Source organism: Fundulus heteroclitus, chromosome 15 (genome assembly GCF_011125445.2).
Source record: "Fundulus heteroclitus isolate FHET01 chromosome 15, MU-UCD_Fhet_4.1, whole genome shotgun sequence".
In the NCBI taxonomy this organism is placed as follows: domain Eukaryota; kingdom Metazoa; phylum Chordata; class Actinopteri; order Cyprinodontiformes; family Fundulidae; genus Fundulus; species Fundulus heteroclitus.
Window position 1 is genome coordinate 20,539,020 of NC_046375.1, and position 18,215 is coordinate 20,557,234.

Consider the following 18,215-nt stretch of genomic DNA (forward strand, 5'->3'; position numbering starts at 1 on the left):
AACATACACTGGTCACTTGTCATGATACTAATTAGTTTCGGTTTCAATTTAGCTCCCCTGTTTGTGTTTTAATTTGCAGTATAGTTTTCCCAGACCTCTGGTGAACTGAACTATCACTCATTTAAACTTTCCATATTTAGTTTTCTTTTGAAGCTTTCTAAAGTTGTGTGTTTTTTCACATGTAATTTCACATTTTGTTGCATTGTTTCCTTTCCCAGGGCTCAGACGACTGCCTCGTGAAGATCTGGGGAACCGACGACGGCCGTCTGCTGGCGACCCTCCGCGGACACGCTGCGGAGATTTCTGACATGACCGTGAGCTACGAGAACACCATGATTGCTGCCGGGTCCTGCGACAAGACCATCAGGGTGTGGTGCTTGCAAACCTGCGCTCCTTTGGCTGTCCTGGAGGGGCACGCAGCCTCCATCACCTCTCTGCAGGTAGGCGGAGAGTCCAAGTCTATGCGTTCTGACTGCCTCAGAAAACTCAATTTGAAGCCAGTGACGCAATTAAAAGCTTTTCTCCTCTCGGTCTTATAGGCTTTAAAAACTCTACCTGACACCAGAGTTTGGAAAACTCTGATTAGTCTAAACTTTCTGCCTTTTTCTGTCCATTCCTCAATTGATGCTGCTTTATCACATCTGTTAGAATCAGACAGTCTGTAGGCCTAGAGAGCGATCAAACTTTACTATAATGTACATTATTCAAATAGGTATCTTGCTTATAAGGCCCTTTCATGGCCTTTTGAACACGATTTGCAGGGTTTCCCCCAGAAAATGGGGTAATCCTGGCAGTAGGTGTCATTGTGGGTTTCGGGAGGTGCGGTGGAGGGGGGGGTTTGAGGAGCAGGGACACGCGGACCGTCATGCAGCTCTAAGGAGGAGCGCAGCGTAGACGTGTGTGTTGAGCTAATAGCAGCTAGCGAGTTAGCTTATTAAACAACGATTAGCCTGGCGGGAGGGCGAGTAAAACATGGAGGCTCGTCAGGTTTATACGGTGGGGGAAACCTTGATAAACAAAATTTATAATTAACACTCCCTATAGCCCCATGTGTTGTTTTGGCTTTCCTTTTCTTTTGCTAAAACGTTTATCTGTGCACCTACATACTGGTTTGTTTGAATAGAGGAAATGTGTAAGTTATTCACCATAATCTGTATATATTTCAGATACAGCACCACATACAAAGATATTCCCACTTCTTGAACTCACATTGAAAACAACAACATGATGTGCAACGGTGCGTCCCGACAGACAGCGGTGTCTGTGGTGTGAACGGTTGATTTACATATTATCCCTAGGCGAACTGCGCGGCCAGGGACTGGTTGTTGTTGTGACACACAGTGAAGGAGCAGTGGAGACAAAGCTTTTTAAAATCCAAATAGGATATAGAAAACATATGAAGTAAGGAATGCGCTTTAGAGGTTTGTGCATGGCTTTGAAAAAAGCTGTTTTAATTTAAAGTTAAATCATTCATCACTTGTCTTCCTGTACTGCGCGGTGCAGGCGAAAATTTCGTTAGAAAACAATATGCCAAGCTATGAACATTTCAGAGAGCTCTGTTCAGGTGACCAACCTTAAATGGACAAAGTATTGGAAAAGGGAAACCCACCAGGACGTGGCTGTTCCCCTAAACTGGCACAGTAACTCCGGAGGAGCTGCAGAGATCCGAAGCTCAGGTGGGAGAATCTCTTCACAAGACAACGTTTAGTCATGCACTGTGCAGATCTGACCTTTTTTTAGAAGATGCTTGTGCAAATTCTCAGCTATCCTGGTCATCGCAGGAAAATGGCTTAAATCAGAGGCAACAGGACTTTGGCTCAGTTCTTTTTGAAAACGTTTCCACACCTGTTCAGGAGTCTTTGTCAGTTCTTGCAGCTCGCACTGAGCAGCCTGCAGTTGGTGCGCTTCTAGTGCATCTAGTGCATTCTCAGTCAGATACAAACCAATGACCCACCGCCACTGTCCTGGGTCGTTAGAAGCTATTGCTTGGTGTGAGTGGAGGACTTGGTCACCTGAATCATGATGAGATGCTGATATAATCTCTTTGGAACGTGTTGGAGGACCGAGCTGTAGACACTGGGGAGTTGGAAGCGCAATCCTCCCCCCTCTGTTCAGTTTTTAGAAGAGTGGCAAGAAGAAAGCTGCTGTTGAAGGAGAACTATAAGAAGTCTTGTTTGCAGCGTGACGGAAACTATGTCGCTGACACAGCAATCGTATGGGAGGTGCTCTGATCAGATGAGACGTGGCTATGCAGAGGAAAACTGGAGGACCTCCCAACGGCCTGAGAACATCATTCCCATGATCCAAAGGGATGGTGGCAGCATCATGCAACGGGAATGTTTTTCTTTAGCAGACAGTTTAGTTGTTGTAAAACAAATGGAAATCTAGGGCTGCAACTAGCAATTATTTTAAGCGATTAATCAGTCGATTTTTTTTAATTTCCACTTTAAATGTTCTGTTTAGAAAAAAAGGCCTGACAGCGCTAATAAGCTCTGAAAAAACAAGTTGCTGCTTAAATGTTTTGTTACAATAATATTGGGTAATAAATAATTTTGCTTCACATACAGAAGTTTGTGTCGACTAGATTGTAAGTCGATTACTTAATAGACAAGTTGTCTAAATGAACAGCGATTTAACACAAGAAAAGTGGTTTGGTTGAACCCTCGCCCTGGTGCACCTTGGGAAAAAAACTGTGTGTTATGTTACTACTACATGCTACATGTGTCCTACATATTTTACTTCCAAAAAATGTTTATTCTCTTAAGTTTTTCTAATTATTCTTCAAAGAATCTAAAAAGGTGTTAGATATCTAATACTTTGTATTTCTTCTGAGGGTTTTACAGTTTTGAGGGTGTCCTTTAGGGATATTAAAGTGTTTTTAATTTGGGTCTGTCAAATATTCACTATGGTCACATAACAACAATAAAGACTCTTGAAAACCTGTTTAGGGCCCTGCTCCTCTCTCCCATACAGTATCTTAACTCAGACCTTGTCAGCGAATTAAAGCTTAATCAACAAATTATTACCACCAGAATGAAATTCCATAACCTGATCAGCGTCCAGCTAAACACTTTTTCGAACTAATAATAATTAGTCGGAACAGGAGGAAATATTAATTTCCTCCCGCTCTCTCAACAGCAGGAGTTCTCAACCATCTCAGAACAATCAGAACCAAACATACCTGCACGTTTATTGATGTTGTTGTTTTTTTCCCCGCAGGAAGTTAAAAAAACTTCTGCAGTTGTTCTATAGGAATTCATCAACTCTGCAACGTCAGAGTTTCCCCTTTGAATAAATCTTGGTGCAATTAAACGCACGTCACGATGGCACTATTTAAACTTGAGCCCATATAAACGGTGCATTCAGAATACTTTCTTTCCTTTTTAATCCGAACACATTTCAATCTGATCAGGGAAAGTCGCGCATGTAAACAAGCTCCTGTCATTAACCTGCTAACAAGCTAACAGCCGCATTAGCCGAGCGACCAGATTAACGTTAAGGCTCAGTTATAGTCGTGTTTCGGGGTGCAGCGCTGGACTCCGCCCACAGCCCCGAGCCAATCGTTGCTGGGGTTTCTTCACATTGAAACAGAACAAAATATTTAATATTAAATCTAAGAAATAGTAACGACTTACCCTGCTGTTGAGCTCCTGTCGCCCTCATCAATGACTTCATGGTGTTTCAGGTCCTGTATCACCGATGACATTCATCGCCAACGCCTTTAATTGGTTATGTTTATCGATTTTTATTGATTCGTTGTTGCAGCCCTATTGAAATCCATGTAAATTTTCCATACACTTCACAAAAGTGCACTCATTTGCGTTAGTTTACCTCATAAAATCCCAGTTAGAATATAGAGTTGTGCTGTGATTGTAACTTGAACTAAATGTAAAAAGTTTCAAGAGGTATGAATTTTCCAAGGCACTCTGTGTCACCTGAGTGTTGGATACTCGTCAGTAACCTCCTGGTTGGTTTTTCGTTGCAGTTTTCGCCTCTCTGCAGCGGCTCTAAGCGCTACCTGTCGTCTACCGGAGCCGACGGCACCATCTGCTTCTGGCAGTGGGACGCTCGCACGCTCAAATTTGGGTGAGGAAAAACCGTCGCATTGTGCACAGGGTCCCTTCCTGCGGAGGTGCCGCTCACAACCTGTGAATGAAGCAATTTGCCGGCAGGCAGCGCTTTTGTTCGTCTGCATGTTGAGACATGCATGAAGAATTTATGTAATATTTGCGAATTACAAACGATCGCCTTTTCTGCGCCTGCAGCCAGAGACCCAGTAAATTCACGGAGCGGTCCAGACCTGGCGTCCAGATGATCTGCTCCTCCTTCAGCGCAGGTGAAGTCCTCTCTCTCTGATTAACGAACACCATTTTAAGCCGTCAGAGGTGGCATAATTACATAAGTCTGGCTTTATATGTGTACAGTTTGTGTGCGACAGTGGGCTATGTCTTTCTGCTTTTTAGTAAATGTGATAAACAGAAAGTGCCTCTTGGTTGAACTGTTTTTTTTTCTTCTTTTTTTAACCGTTAGCGGTTATGAGGTTTTTCCAATCAGATGATTAAAAATGTGCCTTTTACTTAATCTGTTCGTCATCCATTTCATGTGTTCCCATTTTCAAACCTGAATTTGCTTGTGACGCATTCAGAGATACCGTTACATTATGACCACTGAAAAGGTCACTGCTCATCTTTTATTAGTGGGATCCTATCCCTGAAACATTTTCAGATGTGCGCATTTATATTCAGCCCTCTTCACTCTGCTACTTCAAAATAAAACATCATGCAACCACTTTAGCTTCTAAAACAATAGCGGTAAAAAAAAGCGATAATAAGTGCAGCTCTAACGATCCAGTTTTGCTACCAGCGTAACTAGAAGTGCTACAGAAACGCCACTAAACAGATTTTAAACCCTGAAGTGTGAAGCTGATCCTTTCCCTCTGTGTCCAGGCGGGATGTTCCTTGCCACAGGAAGCACTGATCACATCATTAGGGTGTACTACTTTGGCTCGGGTCAACCGGAGAAGATCTCGGAGCTGGAGTCCCACACAGTGAGTCCGCACGGTTTCCTTTGATCTTATTAAATCTGTATACATTTTAAAACGGGCGGATTATATGCGACAATTGCTTTTTAACTCAAATAAGATGTTTCAAAACACCGTGTGCGTTCTGAACGTCTCTTTAATTTTCTCGCCTAGGATAAAGTTGACAGCATCCAGTTTTCCCACTGCAGCGACAGGTAGGTCCGCGTGTCTGCGAGCTACGTAGTTAAAAACACCGGGTTTTTGATATGCAGCGTTGTTGAAGTGCTGTTTTTAATGGAACCTCTGGGTGCTGCGGCTTGATTGTGTCAGCAAAACGCGTCGCCTTCAGTTAATGCTCGACACACGCTGTTACACACACTCGGTGTCACACATAAGCCGAGGCAGTTATCCTTTTTACATCGTGTGCTCTGAGCGTTGAACTGAATGTGCCTGCGTGGGGTTTGGCGAAACAAAAATGCTTGGCTGTTATTCCCCTGACTTGCCTTGATCTAAGCAGCGAGAAAGGCAAACAGATATGCAGCAGCTGTAGAGGAGAGTACACAAAAGTAGATTTCAGGTTGCTGTTTTTTTTTTTTTTTTTTTTTGAGGCGTATGCATGAAGGAAAGCGGGTTAAAGTTTAATGCTGAAGCAGTATTCCCCAGTAATGTGTTCTTCATGTATGTTTTTGTTGTAGGTTTGTGAGTGGCAGTAGAGATGGTACAGCTCGAATCTGGCAGCTGCAGCCTCAGGGCTGGAAGAGCATTCTGCTGGATATGCAGACCAAACTGCCTGGGTAAGAGAGCGTGTGTGTGTGCGCGCGTGTGTGTGTGTGTGTGTGTACGCATGGCTGCCAGAAATGCTTGAAATAATTTTGTGGCCTTGAGCAAAACTCAGATTCGCTTCCCTGTTTAATTTTGTAATTAAGAGAACAACATTTCTTTTCCTGGCAATTGAAGCGTCATTGTGATTGGTTCCTCGGCCTCTTGTGGATCAACTCTGAGCACCACAGACAATGTTGAAAAGAAATTAAAAAGGAAACAACTTCTCAAAAAACGATTATGGAAAAAGGTTTGTGGTTTGAGCAAGGCACTCGGGGTCTCTTGGGTTTGAGTCCCACAGGCTCTGGGTTCCTGATCAAGGATCCATAGCCACACATTGCTCTCTGGCGCTGCACATTAGCAGCCCACTACTCTCTAAAAGAGATCGGTTAAATGCAGAGGACACATTTTATTGGAACGTAGGTTGCTATGACAAATAAAGTTATTATTAGATGCTTACAATGAAGGTATTTATTACTCGCTAATTCGTGTAATCCAACTAATTTAAAAGTGAAATGGGCGTATACACTTCTTTAATAAGACTAACTTACAATAGAAACAGCCTTCCCTAAGGTATCTAGATTCTTACCTAAACTATGAGATTCCCAAATCCACCATGTGCCACGACAGGGAGAGCTTGACAGCTAGCTATAATAAAACAGAGCAGGTTTGCCGTATTCTGGTCAGCCTTACTGTTACCCACTGAAAAGGCTTGCTCTCTCTCGTTTTCTTGCAGCCTGAATTAGGGCTGAACGATTTTGCAAAATAATTTAATTGCCATTTTTTTTCTTAATATTGCAATTTAATGCGATTTTTTTTTTTTTTTCCAGTTTAATTTTAACCTGACAACAGCCAGCTGCATGTATCGCTCCGCCTAGCTCCACTCACATACATCTGGGACACGGCCATAGGGATTGCCTTTACTGAAGGCTGGGCCTTATCAAAACTCCTTGCATATGATTGGATAAGCCACTTGTCTGTCATCTTTATCGACGTGCTATTTCAACCACTCACACCGAAGCTAACCCGTGACGCTGATGAGACAGACGCAGGAAAAAAAACCCTTTTTTTTTTATGTGTTTGCGGCTCTAGTGCAGGGTTTCCCGCAGCGCTATCTTGGCGAGGCGGCCGCGGAAAACGTGTCGTCCCTCTCCCCCCCGCTCCGCGGAAAACGTGTCGTCCAATCCCCCCCCCCCGCTCCGCGAGCCGGTCCGCCTCGCATAAGCAAATTCCTGCGGGAAACACTGTAGTGGCACACCTTTTATTGACAGTGAGCTGACAGGAAGAGGGGGGGAGACAGGCGGCAAAGCGCCGCGGGTCGGAGTCGATCCCGGGCCGACCGCGTTGAGGACTAAAGGCCTCCTTATATGGTTCGCGCTAACCGCTAACCGCTCCGGGGACGCGTCCGCGTTGCGCGTCCGCGTTGCGCGTCCGCGCCCCGGAAAACAAAACTTGCCAAATGCGGTCGGGAGAAGGGCGAAAACATCGTTTCCACCAACAAAAGCCTTCAGAGGCGTTCTCTGATGTTCTTTTAATGAAACAATATCAGATAGATTGGACAACACGGAAGAAATAGCAGCATCAATGCTAACGCTTGCTTCCTCGATGCGAGCCGCCATTGTTGTTGGAATCTCACGGTGGCTTCTCCACTACGTCACATCCATGAAACACCCGCCCTGCGTCCCGATTGGCCAGACCAAAAATTTGGTTGGGGAAATCACTTTCAATCAGCCGTGTCCCAGATGTATGTGAGTGGAGCTAGGCGGAGCGATACATGCAGCTGGCTGTTGTCAGGTTAGTTTAATTTATCATGCGTTTTAAAATATATACAAACAACAAATCAATTTGTTTCCTCGCCATGTGGATTAGTTGCTAAAAGACCAAGAGCGTCTAAACTCGGAGCAGAAATGATTGCGATCTGCCTACAATATATTTCAACCAAAATTGCAATTTTGACTTTTCTCTGCATTAACCACAAGCAACAAAAATGTTCTCTAAAAAAAGACGTTTGTAAAGAAGGACTATTTAAAACAAGAACTTTTAATGTTTCTATTAATCAGAATATTATTCAAGAGAACAGCTTTTAATTGATTTGAACATCAATGCTTGTTGGACATAGAGTGTAACCAGTCAATGTATTAAACTGATTGACCAGAACTTAATGCTATGTATAATTATATAAACTCTAAAAGAAGTAATAAAATTAGATTATTAGATCTTCCCTTCCATATGGAGCAAACCCACTTTAAACATTTTACCAACACCTAATGGACGTGTCTAATTCACTAATTGTTACATAGCCAAAAATTGCAGACCTCTGTGATTTGGAAATTGCGTTTTTTTTTAATTGCGATTATATTGAAAATGCGATTAATTGTTCAGCCCTAGCCTGAATGAACTGAAGGCTTGTTGTGGAAAGCATTCTTAAATGGCTCCTTCCAGCTCTCTGCATCCTTTTCCCTTGTTCAAAAACACATTATCGATATTAAAAATAGCAAAGCAATTCTTTTTCAGTCTGGAGATGGCTCCTGTTATCTCGACCTGATGGCATTTTGCCGTAGTACATTTACTAATCGGTACACGATCAAGATTATTTTTTTTTTTGTCTGACAAATCGGTTAGCGATCAGGACAGATAAGCTTAAAACTGTCTAGTGCAATTGACAAGCTGATTTCTCTTGTTTAATAAACTCCGTTCTGTCCTTTAACAAAGCTCTGGCAAAAGATGATTTTTTTTATTTTTTTACTGGTTCTTTAAAAGGCAATGACTCAATTCATCAGGGATTCACCTTTTGGTGCTCTGACTCAGTTCTTTGTTGTCAAATTTGGTTGCGGTTTCCACCACCGCTGCTTCTTTTGTATGCAGTTCTTGCCAGCTGAACAAAGTAGACAGGAATACTTGAATTACAATACCGGGCTCATAGATAGTAACAATTGTTCCTTCTGAAGAATTGATGAGTAATAAGGTAGGTTGAACTTGAGGTCGCGTAGGAAATTGGAAGAAAAGACCCAAACCATCCCTCACCTATTCAGCATGTTCAAGGCCACAAGCTCCTTCCAATTGGTACAAGGCTGCCTATCCACCAGGGCTGTTTCTAAAAGTAAAATATGTTTTCTGGGTCTTTGCTGTAAGAAATAAAGTGTGGAGGAAAACAGGCCCCAGCAGGCAGAGTGCTGACAGTACTTCTTTTGGCTTGGCCGCTTCAGACTTTACTGCAATGTTAAGGGCAAGAGAAGGGGCTATGGCTCGTCTGAGAATTAAAGATAAAACATAATTAGAAGTTTAACATTTTTACACTTAAAGTAGTTTTTCTTTCACTGCCAATCTTTAAGTCTCTGTTTGTGTTCTTTTTGGCCAGCTGATTCTTAATATGTGTGAACTGTGAGGGTAATGGAAAAGGAGGCACGACAGCCTCCTACAACATGACTAGTTTCATAGACGCACAACGTCTGGGTCAGGCTCTGTCAAAAATAAATGTTTGAAATACCTTTAAGTGACAAAATGGTTTGGAGCTGACATTTTAAACTGTTCTTGGCCTGTTAGCTTAACAATTAGGGTTGTTGGTCAGCCCCACCATCACGAATTTCAGGCGGCTAGTCTTCAATTCGGCCGTTACTCAGATTGTTCTTATGTAGGACGCAAGATATGCCTTTAAATATGCGGTCTTACTCCGCCAGCGAGACCAAGACATTCACATGCAGTCTGTGTGTCTGCGGGAATAGAGGAAGCGCTGCTGCTGTGCTGATGTTTTCATACCTCTGTGACATCATGGGGATTCCAGCTGTGAAACTCCTCCTTCCTGGAGACCGACATGAAATTATGTTGATGCTTTGCGTTCGAGAGTTTTTACCCGTCGTTTTTGTTAGCTGGTGCATCCATCCATCCACTTTCTATACCCTCTGATTTGTGCAGCATGGGGTGGGGGGGGGGAGGCTGTTGCCTATCAGTGGGTAAGAGGCGGGGTCCTTGTTCTCATCCCAACACCGGTCAAAGTCCACCTCTCTGTTGAAGCAGCTTAAATGAGCAGCTTACTGGCTCTGTAAAAAGTAGTTTCCCTTTAAAGTAGCGTTTTTACCTTTTCGGTTTCCCCTGAGTTCACCTTTAAACACCACTAAGAAAGCACACCTTGAGCCTTCTTGCTGTAATGACTTCCACACCAAAGAGTGTTGTGGTGAACATGAACCGATAGAACGTAGGATGTTTTCGCTCATCAGAGAGCAGTCGGATTTTTCTTTTTCTTTTCGATTGGCCGATTCTGGTCACTTGGTGCATCTCTAAATATTTTCGATGAGCTGAAGTTAATTAGTTTACCAATTGTCAGCACTCGCAGCTGACTTTTTAAAGGTCTTCAGTTTGCAAAATAAGATGGATAAGATTCCAGTCTCAAATGAATCTAACTTCTCTACTAGGATAAAGACTTTAACTTTTAACTTTTTTTTTTTACTGGTCGTTCTTACTTTTGTCTGCCTTGTGTTTAGTTTAGCAGTGGAATAAAGTAAACGATCTTGCAGCCAGTGTTATTGGCATCTTTTATCTCCCCCTCAGGAAGTACAACCCGCCTCCGCTGGAAGACAAGGTCACTAAGCTGAAGGTTACCATGGTTGCATGGGATCGCCATGACGGCACTGTGATCACAGCGGCCAATAATTTGACGCTAAAGGTGTGGAACTCCATCACTGGCAACTTGGTCCATGTCCTGATGGTGAGAACCGGCTGAACATTTTAAACTCTGAAAATAATGAAATGTGTTTTTAAAAGTAGGGCTGTGTCCCACAGGTTACACTGTATTCCCTCATCTTTATCGTCTGTCATCTCATTTCATGTTCTCACTGGAAAAAGTAATATTCTCTTCAAAAGCCTCCATCTTTCTTTCTTTTTATGAAATAATTGCATTGAATTTCAACAACAAAATGACACTATTAGTACTAATAATGTATTCTAAAATATATCTTTAGGTGTATTTTTCCCGTTAGGTTGGAAACTGTGCTTTGCTTAAACAATTTTCTACAAATATCAACATCCCATGGAGAAAAAAACTATCCATCCTCTTTTTGCAAAAGTTTTTTTTCTTTCTTAAATGACGACAAATTTCCTATAGTATATATAAAAATAAGTTGTCATGTGGCTCTAAACGTGTGTTAATGAGGCGGATTGAGGGAAAATGGCTTTTTGGATTGTAAAGGTTTCAGATCTCTGGTCTTGGACTTGGATGGCAAGGTTTAAAATAATGAAACGAAGGGGACCTGAGTTGGTTCAGAGATATAGCCCAGTACCACACACTGACAATCACAAGCCAGTTTCAACATTATTTGGCTAAACTAATGTGGGACCTACAGATATTAGGATCTGACTATTCAAGTCCATTTAAAATGTATGTTTTGTTCACAAATGCTCATAAGGTTATAAAAAATAAAAAGGTCCCCAGGTTCTGTGGCTGCCAAATCACCAGTCCTCCATCACTGTGCTTTGAATGTGTTTTGAAGTGTTTGTGCTGATGTGTTTGGTTTGCTTTTTGCTAAACACTTTGCTGCGTATCACAACCATTGTCCCAGAAGGCTTGAAGTTAATTCAGATGCACTATTTGTGTGATACTTTCTTATGGCAACTCTTTCAAAGAAGTAACAATGTTTGTGATGGAGTTCTGGTGTTTATAGCGACTGGTCCCAGCAATGCCTGGTCTGGGTTTTGGTTTAATTTGCTGGTATATCTTAAAGGGGTTCCTCTGACTGAGCTGTGTGTGGCTGTAAATGATGCATCTGAAAGGATTTGGACTAAACTGTTTAACCCTTCCCAGACTCATAAATAGCAATAATTGCTTTCCCGGATCATTGCTTTTTTATTAGGTCCTAATCATGGCTGTAAATATACTAGAATACTTTATTACATGGCCATCATTTTACCATTGTCAGCGTAATCTCCAGGGCCAACCGTGTTCTGCTACTTTGTTGTTGGTTTCCACACCGTCTCCCACATAGTGGATGTGACGCGTTAGATACTGACTAACAACTGGCCTTATAAAAAAAAACACTCAAATCTGTGTGTCGGTGCAATTAACAATGCTCCTTTTTCGGTTAAACTGCTTGTAGTTTAGAGGCAACAAGCTAAAATCCGGGCTCTCCGATCACCCCCATTGTCATGTCTATAGCAAGAGTGTCACATGTCCTTATTCCTCGAGTGCGTCACAATAGAGATGTTGCTGTTTTTGGCAGGGTCACGAGGATGAAGTGTTTGTCCTCGAGCCTCACCCGTTTGATCCAAGAATCCTTTTCTCGGCCGGACACGATGGGAACTGCATTGTTTGGGACCTGGCGAGAGGAGTCAAGATCCGCTCTTACTTCAACATGGTTAGTGTCTTGTCAGTCCGAATCATGTTTTTTTTTTCTCTGCTTTATTCTCTAACCAGTGAAGTGAAAGCTCTTCAGATCCTTTGTCACTTTCTTTGCAACATGTTGAGCTATATTTCTATAATTTTCCCCAAAACATCATCCTTCATATTAAACCTCTTGGCATTTTCCTTCTGCACATTCATTTCCCTATCCCTTTGTCTTAATTTCAGTGTGGTGGCTGTAAAATTACTATTTGAAGTACGTGCGCCGCTACTCATACTCATCCAGGATATTTATTACAGTTGTATTATTTTTTTGTCTTCGTCTCTATGGTAACAGAGCACAATGTTAATCGCGGTCTCTGAACATGAGTCACTGAGCGAGCCGGTCAGTTGGCCAAAATGCTGGTGTCACTGATGGCGTTTAGCTGCAGCGTGAGGGTGTGTGGTTGAGGCAAAGCTCGGATTTCAGTGTGGAAATTACTGCATGGAAAGTTCTGTAAAGCTGACTGAACTGCTGCTGCTGCTGGGCCCACAGCAACATGAGTAGCAAGTGCTGGAGAAGAGAACAACAGAGTCTTGCAAACGTCTTAATAGTCTGTAAAACGTCAAAAACATTTAAAGACTTCCATGTCCAGTAGAAGCCAGAAATATACATATATTTAATCAAAAAAGCCTTTTTTTTCTTCACTGTTGGAAATTAAATCAGGCTAAACCGTTTCTGTTTTAGCCCAGTTAGTGATGTGAAAATATCCCGCTGAAAGCTACACTAATGGAGGAGGGAATTTCTTCATTACTTTCTTTAAATTCAGACATTTACGCTAAGATTTACGCCATTGCTTCTGAAAGGTTGATCCATTTTGCCGTCCCAGCTGTGAAGCTCATTGGTGGCAGCATCGTTTTTTGTGGGGCTGCTGCGCTGCAGGAGGGACTGGTGCACTTCCCAAAATAGATGGCATCATGAGGAAAGAACATTATGGAAATATTAAGGCCATGAAGTTAAAACTGGGGCACAAATGTGTTTTTCAGATGGACAATGAGCCGAAACAGCAGATTTAGTTGCAAACTAGCTTAAAAACAACAAAGAGATCACCATAACTAGCAGATTTTAGCCCCATAGAAAGTTTGTGGGCAACGCCGAACAGTTGTGTGTGAACAAATCGGTCTCGAAACCAGAGATGGAGAGAAAATCTGAAAAGTGTGGTGTGCATTTGTAATACCCACAGTAATTTGCAAGTGGTGCCACAGATTTAGGTCTAATTTTTGACTGGGCCATTCTAACCCCTGAATATGCTGTAATTTAAACCAGCGCAGGATTGCCTCCCTTCGGCTTTATGCGTCTTTCATCAACTCTGACCAGCTTCCCTGTCCCTGCTGAGTGAAAGCTCCTGTTCCTGCCACTATGTGGGGCTTTTCAGGGCGATGTGCCCTTGGTACTTTTCCATCCAGCAATGCTTTCTTCTTGCCACTCACCTATAAAAATCCCAACTTGTGGATTTCACAACTAATAGCTGCCCTGCCTTTTTTTTTTTTTAACTCAGTAGTGCTCCAGTGGGGTTGGCTAAATCTCCAAAAATGAATTTGAAACCAAAAGCATTTTTGTTGTTTTGTTTTTTTGAATTTTTCTGATAAAGTTTCAGTTTTTTGAGGTGGGGTGCTGTTGGTCGCTAGTTCCCGCAGCAGACATTTTGGGACGTTAGTGCTTAGTATCAGATTAACAGTTCGGACCTCACTTCATGCCTTCCTCTTCTTCAGATTGAAGGCCAGGGACACGGAGCGTTGTTTGACTGCAAATGCAGTCCTGACGGGCAGCACTTTGCAGCCACCGATTCTCACGGTCACCTGCTCATCTTTGGCTTCGGCTCCAGCAGCAAATACGACAAGGTATGCCTGCTGGCCTCTACTTTAACGCATGTATGCATAACCAACCAGTAAGTCAAACGACACAAAGTTATTTGTTGCCGTTAATAACGCTTCACATGTTTTAAATGTTACCCCCTGCTTCAGATTGCGGACCAGATGTTTTTCCACACGGACTACCGGCCTCTCATCCGAGACGCCAACAACTACGTTCTTGATGAGCAGACTCAGCAGGCGCCTCACCTGATGCCCCCTCCCTTCTTGGTGGACGTGGACGGGAACCCCCACCCCCCTCGATACCAGCGGCTGGTGCCCGGCAGGGAGGGCTGCCGGGATGAGCAGCTAATACCTCAGATGGGGGTCACTTCCTCCGGTACATAGATCCAGATCACACTTTTTTTGTTTAACGCCTGCCTGGAGGCACAAACATTAGTGTAGTTGTACCCTGCCTCGATCTGCCTGCACTCTTCAGATCTGCTCTTTGCCTCGAGGTGATGCTGTCGCCTCCAGTCTCATCAGAGCCCATCAGTCAGCTGATCAGAAATGCAGACTTTACCTAATAGCCTAATAATGTTCTGATTTCCTAAATATGTGAAACGAAAGGCTTTTATTTAAAAGACTACACTGGATGTATAATCAGATTTAATTATGGTGGGTTTTTTTAAATAACTTGCCAGAATTACAAACAGCAGTAATCAGTACTTAATGACATGGAAATTTAATTTAATGTAGTGCTACTTTACAGTCTGTTTAAATTTTGCCAGCAGGATTTTTATAACTTTTTTTTTTTTTTTTTTTTTTGCTATGTTTTGTACTTATAAAAAAAATAAGGAAAAAAAATTCCTTCTACTGGCTCGCCTCTGTGGATTTTCTTCTCCTTTTTTTTTTTTTTTTTTAATATTTCTTACTTCTTGTCAGGCCTGAACCAGGTGGTGAGCGAGCAAGCGGTGGACGGTTCCAGTCCTCTTGATACCATGATTCAGAGGCTGCAGCAGGAACAGGACCAAAGGAGGGGAACGAACGATGCGTCTGCTTCTGCAGCCTCTGGAGCAAACACCAGGGCCAGCAGAGGTAGGAACAGGACGTGGGCTTCATTTGATTCCCCTGGAGTATATTTGTTGGAGCTCATATATCGCACACTCCAGAGTAAATGCAGAGTAAATGCCTACATACACTACTAGTCAAAAGCTTGGAGTCATACGACTTTCTACATTGCAGATACAGTGAAGACATCAAAACTGTGACTCAAAAGTTTATAGAATCATGTATCAAACACAGAATCCTGACATAATTCAAAACATCTTTTATATTTTGATTACTGCTTTGATCACTCTTGGCCTTCTCTTCATGAGGTTAGTCACCTGAAATAGTTCTCCAAGTGTCTTTAGGAGTTTCTAGAGGTAGTAATAAAAATAAAGAGAAACCAGTACACGAGAAGGTAAGTCCAAACTTTGTCTGGTAGTGTAATGCAGAGCGTGATGGTTGTAATAAAAGCATAGCAGAGAGCCTTAAACTGTGAACACGATGAGTCAGAAGTGTCTGAGATCATGCTGCTCACACAAAATGCATAAATGGAGACCAGGAAGTGGGTCATTAAATGGACTGAACTACAGAGCTGTACTATAGAACCAGAGAACCTTTGCTTTTCTGCTGAGAATCAACCAAAATAACAGGTGGAGCCCACAGATATTATTCCATCCTTATGTTTTTGTCTCATTACCAGACTATGCTCTGATTAAAAAGGGTTTCTTTACTCTTTCGAGCAGCGTGTTTTGGAGAAGAAGGGGTAAAACCTTTAGTCTGTTGATCAGCAAAGCTGCCGGAGACATTCTTTGAAAGACCCGCAGCTAGAAGTGCAGAAGATGTTGGTACTACAAACTGTTATGGACACGCTGAATAAAACAAAAACAAGAAACACTTCTCAGATTTTTCTTCTTTTTTTTTTTTTTTAAATAGAATTGAAAATCATTTACACTCCAATTCCCATTTATATTCCACTCAGTTTTGGCCTATTGAATAAAATCCCATAAAAGCACACAGAGTTTGTGGTTGTAAGGTGACAAAGTGGGGAAAGGTTTAAGGGGTGTAAACACTGTTAAAAGCCACTGCACCATTTGAGTGAAAGGGGGAAGGAAAAAAAGGTTCATAATGACCCATTTTATTCTCTGTCATCACGTATTTGCTGTTGCAGCATCGTTGTTAAACCCAGAAGATCCGTTTGATGCTGTGGACCTAAATAAAAATAAAAATCTGTTGTTTCACACTTCTTCCCTTCAGGGTCTGTTGGTTCTCCTACAGAGGTACACTCCCCTCCCAATGTTGGCCTCCGGCGCAGTGGCCAGATCGAGGGCGTCCGCCAGATGCACAGTAACGCCCCCCGCAGCCAGATGGCCACGGAGGGAGACCTGGTTGCCTGGAGCCGCAGGGTGCTGGTCCCCGAGCTGGAGGACGCCTCTGTCCGGTAAAAGCCGCTTTCAGGGACCAAGTTGTTCTGGATCTCCGTTGATGTTTTCAACGTTTTAAGAAGATTCTGTACCGAAGAATTCATTCGCTTGTGCGTTTGTGCAGGAAACAAGTGACCTGGCGTGAGGCTAAAGGAGACGAGGAGATCAATATCTATCATTCAGAAAGGAGGAGACGAACAATCCACTCGCTCCCCAAGGAGAGCCGGGTAGGACGTTTATCTGCAGGAGTTGTTTGCTCCCCAGATGCATCTTGTATCGTAAACGTTCCCCTTCTTTACCGCGTGTGTAGGTTCAGCCGACATCGGAGTGTGCGGTAGACGAGGGAAGGAAGAGTCAGGGCAACCACGGCTATCACACCCGTGCCGCCATGGAGGAGTCGAGCCGTCAGAGCGCCGAGGCTGCCGATGACGATGACAGCACCTCGGAGGTAGACTCAGTCCTCATACTAGGGTTGTCCAAATAATAATGGATATAATCCATTCTAAAAGAATTAGGGATTTAAAGATACTAGTTTGTTTAAAAACTGACACATTCACATTTGCCCAAATTGTCGCGCTCCCTCTGACCGCAGCGCTGCAATAAAGACTTCTCTCTTCCCTCATCTCTACAATGATCTGCTGCTGGAAGTTTAAACTTTAACCCGTCGAGTAAAGCCAGGAAAACATGTGACCCTCTTTGGTGACAGGACAAACACAAAAGCCTATTTTCAGAAGAACTTTCCCTAGAAAGTAGACGGATAAGAATAAAATGAAACGCAGCTTATGCTAAGCTAATGCTACAAGCTAACGCTGCACACCCCAATGACGGTGTTCTGTTGGTCTGAGCTCCCCCTCCGAGATCCGCTCCGCTGCAGTACGAGTTAATGCAGGAAAATGTTCATCAGCTAATAAATAGCGAGGCACCAAAAAGAAGAAAAAAAAAAAACGTTCACCCCCTCCATTACTTCTGCTCTTAGTTGTAAAGCTGTTGGAGGTTAATGTGGCAAATGATAACAGAGGTCAGACTGAAGCTGACAATTAGAGGAGGAAAACAGTAGGAACCCGTAGCGACCTGCCCTGCTGCTGCTGCTCTTGATCAACAAAGACAATATTAGGCAAAATTACCGGAAAGACAGAAACTGTACATGTCTGCTGCGGAATATTGTTGCATAGTCCAGATCCTTGTTTCTACAGTGAGAAATACGTTCTGTATGCACCAGATCCTTGTTTGTTTTGAAACAACCTATTTTAGTTTAAAATGGTTCTTTAGGTCCATCAGTAGCAAAGTTTAATGAGTACACTAAAGATAAGCAATTACAATAAAATAAAATAATTACATGACAAAGGTGCATTTTCCCATAAATTAACATTTAGACTACTTGGGTTATCTTGTCCACTGTTTTGGCAAACAAGGGACTTAAATGTATATATTTCCTTAAAGGGTTTAATTGTTCCCTACTTTTAGGATTTTTCAAAATTCAGGAAGTCAAAGATAAGTTTGTCATATTTTAAACATTAATACTTTTTGTTCATTACTAGAGATAACTTAGTGCCTTCAAAATGTGTTGCCGTGGTATGTTTCTCACTTTTTTTTGAGTTTTTTTTTTCAGTATCAGTACTGAGTTTGAAACTTTGGTATCTTGACAACCCTAGGTCTTAGGGCTTTAGTTTGGTTTTATTATTTTCATACACTGACATGATATCTAATTCTGTTTATTATTGTGCACTAATATTAAATACTGGTGTTT

At 42.5% G+C, this 18,215-nt stretch overlaps 1 protein-coding gene across 1 annotated transcript in view; it reads left to right on the forward strand.

The window, feature by feature from the left end:
- The window catches only part of LOC105929071 (pleckstrin homology domain interacting protein), a 52,141-nt gene that overhangs the window by 9,623 nt on the left and 24,303 nt on the right, over positions 1-18,215 (forward strand). Inside the window, exons 8-21 of the mRNA XM_012866679.3 lie at positions 219-440; positions 3,986-4,086; positions 4,266-4,336; positions 4,947-5,047; positions 5,195-5,235; positions 5,716-5,814; positions 10,385-10,541; positions 12,049-12,183; positions 13,920-14,048; positions 14,172-14,397; positions 14,943-15,095; positions 16,302-16,485; positions 16,593-16,695; positions 16,779-16,916. Coding sequence (XP_012722133.2) covers positions 219-440; positions 3,986-4,086; positions 4,266-4,336; positions 4,947-5,047; positions 5,195-5,235; positions 5,716-5,814; positions 10,385-10,541; positions 12,049-12,183; positions 13,920-14,048; positions 14,172-14,397; positions 14,943-15,095; positions 16,302-16,485; positions 16,593-16,695; positions 16,779-16,916 — 1,860 coding nt within the window. The remainder of the gene's footprint in view (positions 1-218; positions 441-3,985; positions 4,087-4,265; positions 4,337-4,946; positions 5,048-5,194; positions 5,236-5,715; positions 5,815-10,384; positions 10,542-12,048; positions 12,184-13,919; positions 14,049-14,171; positions 14,398-14,942; positions 15,096-16,301; positions 16,486-16,592; positions 16,696-16,778; positions 16,917-18,215) is intronic.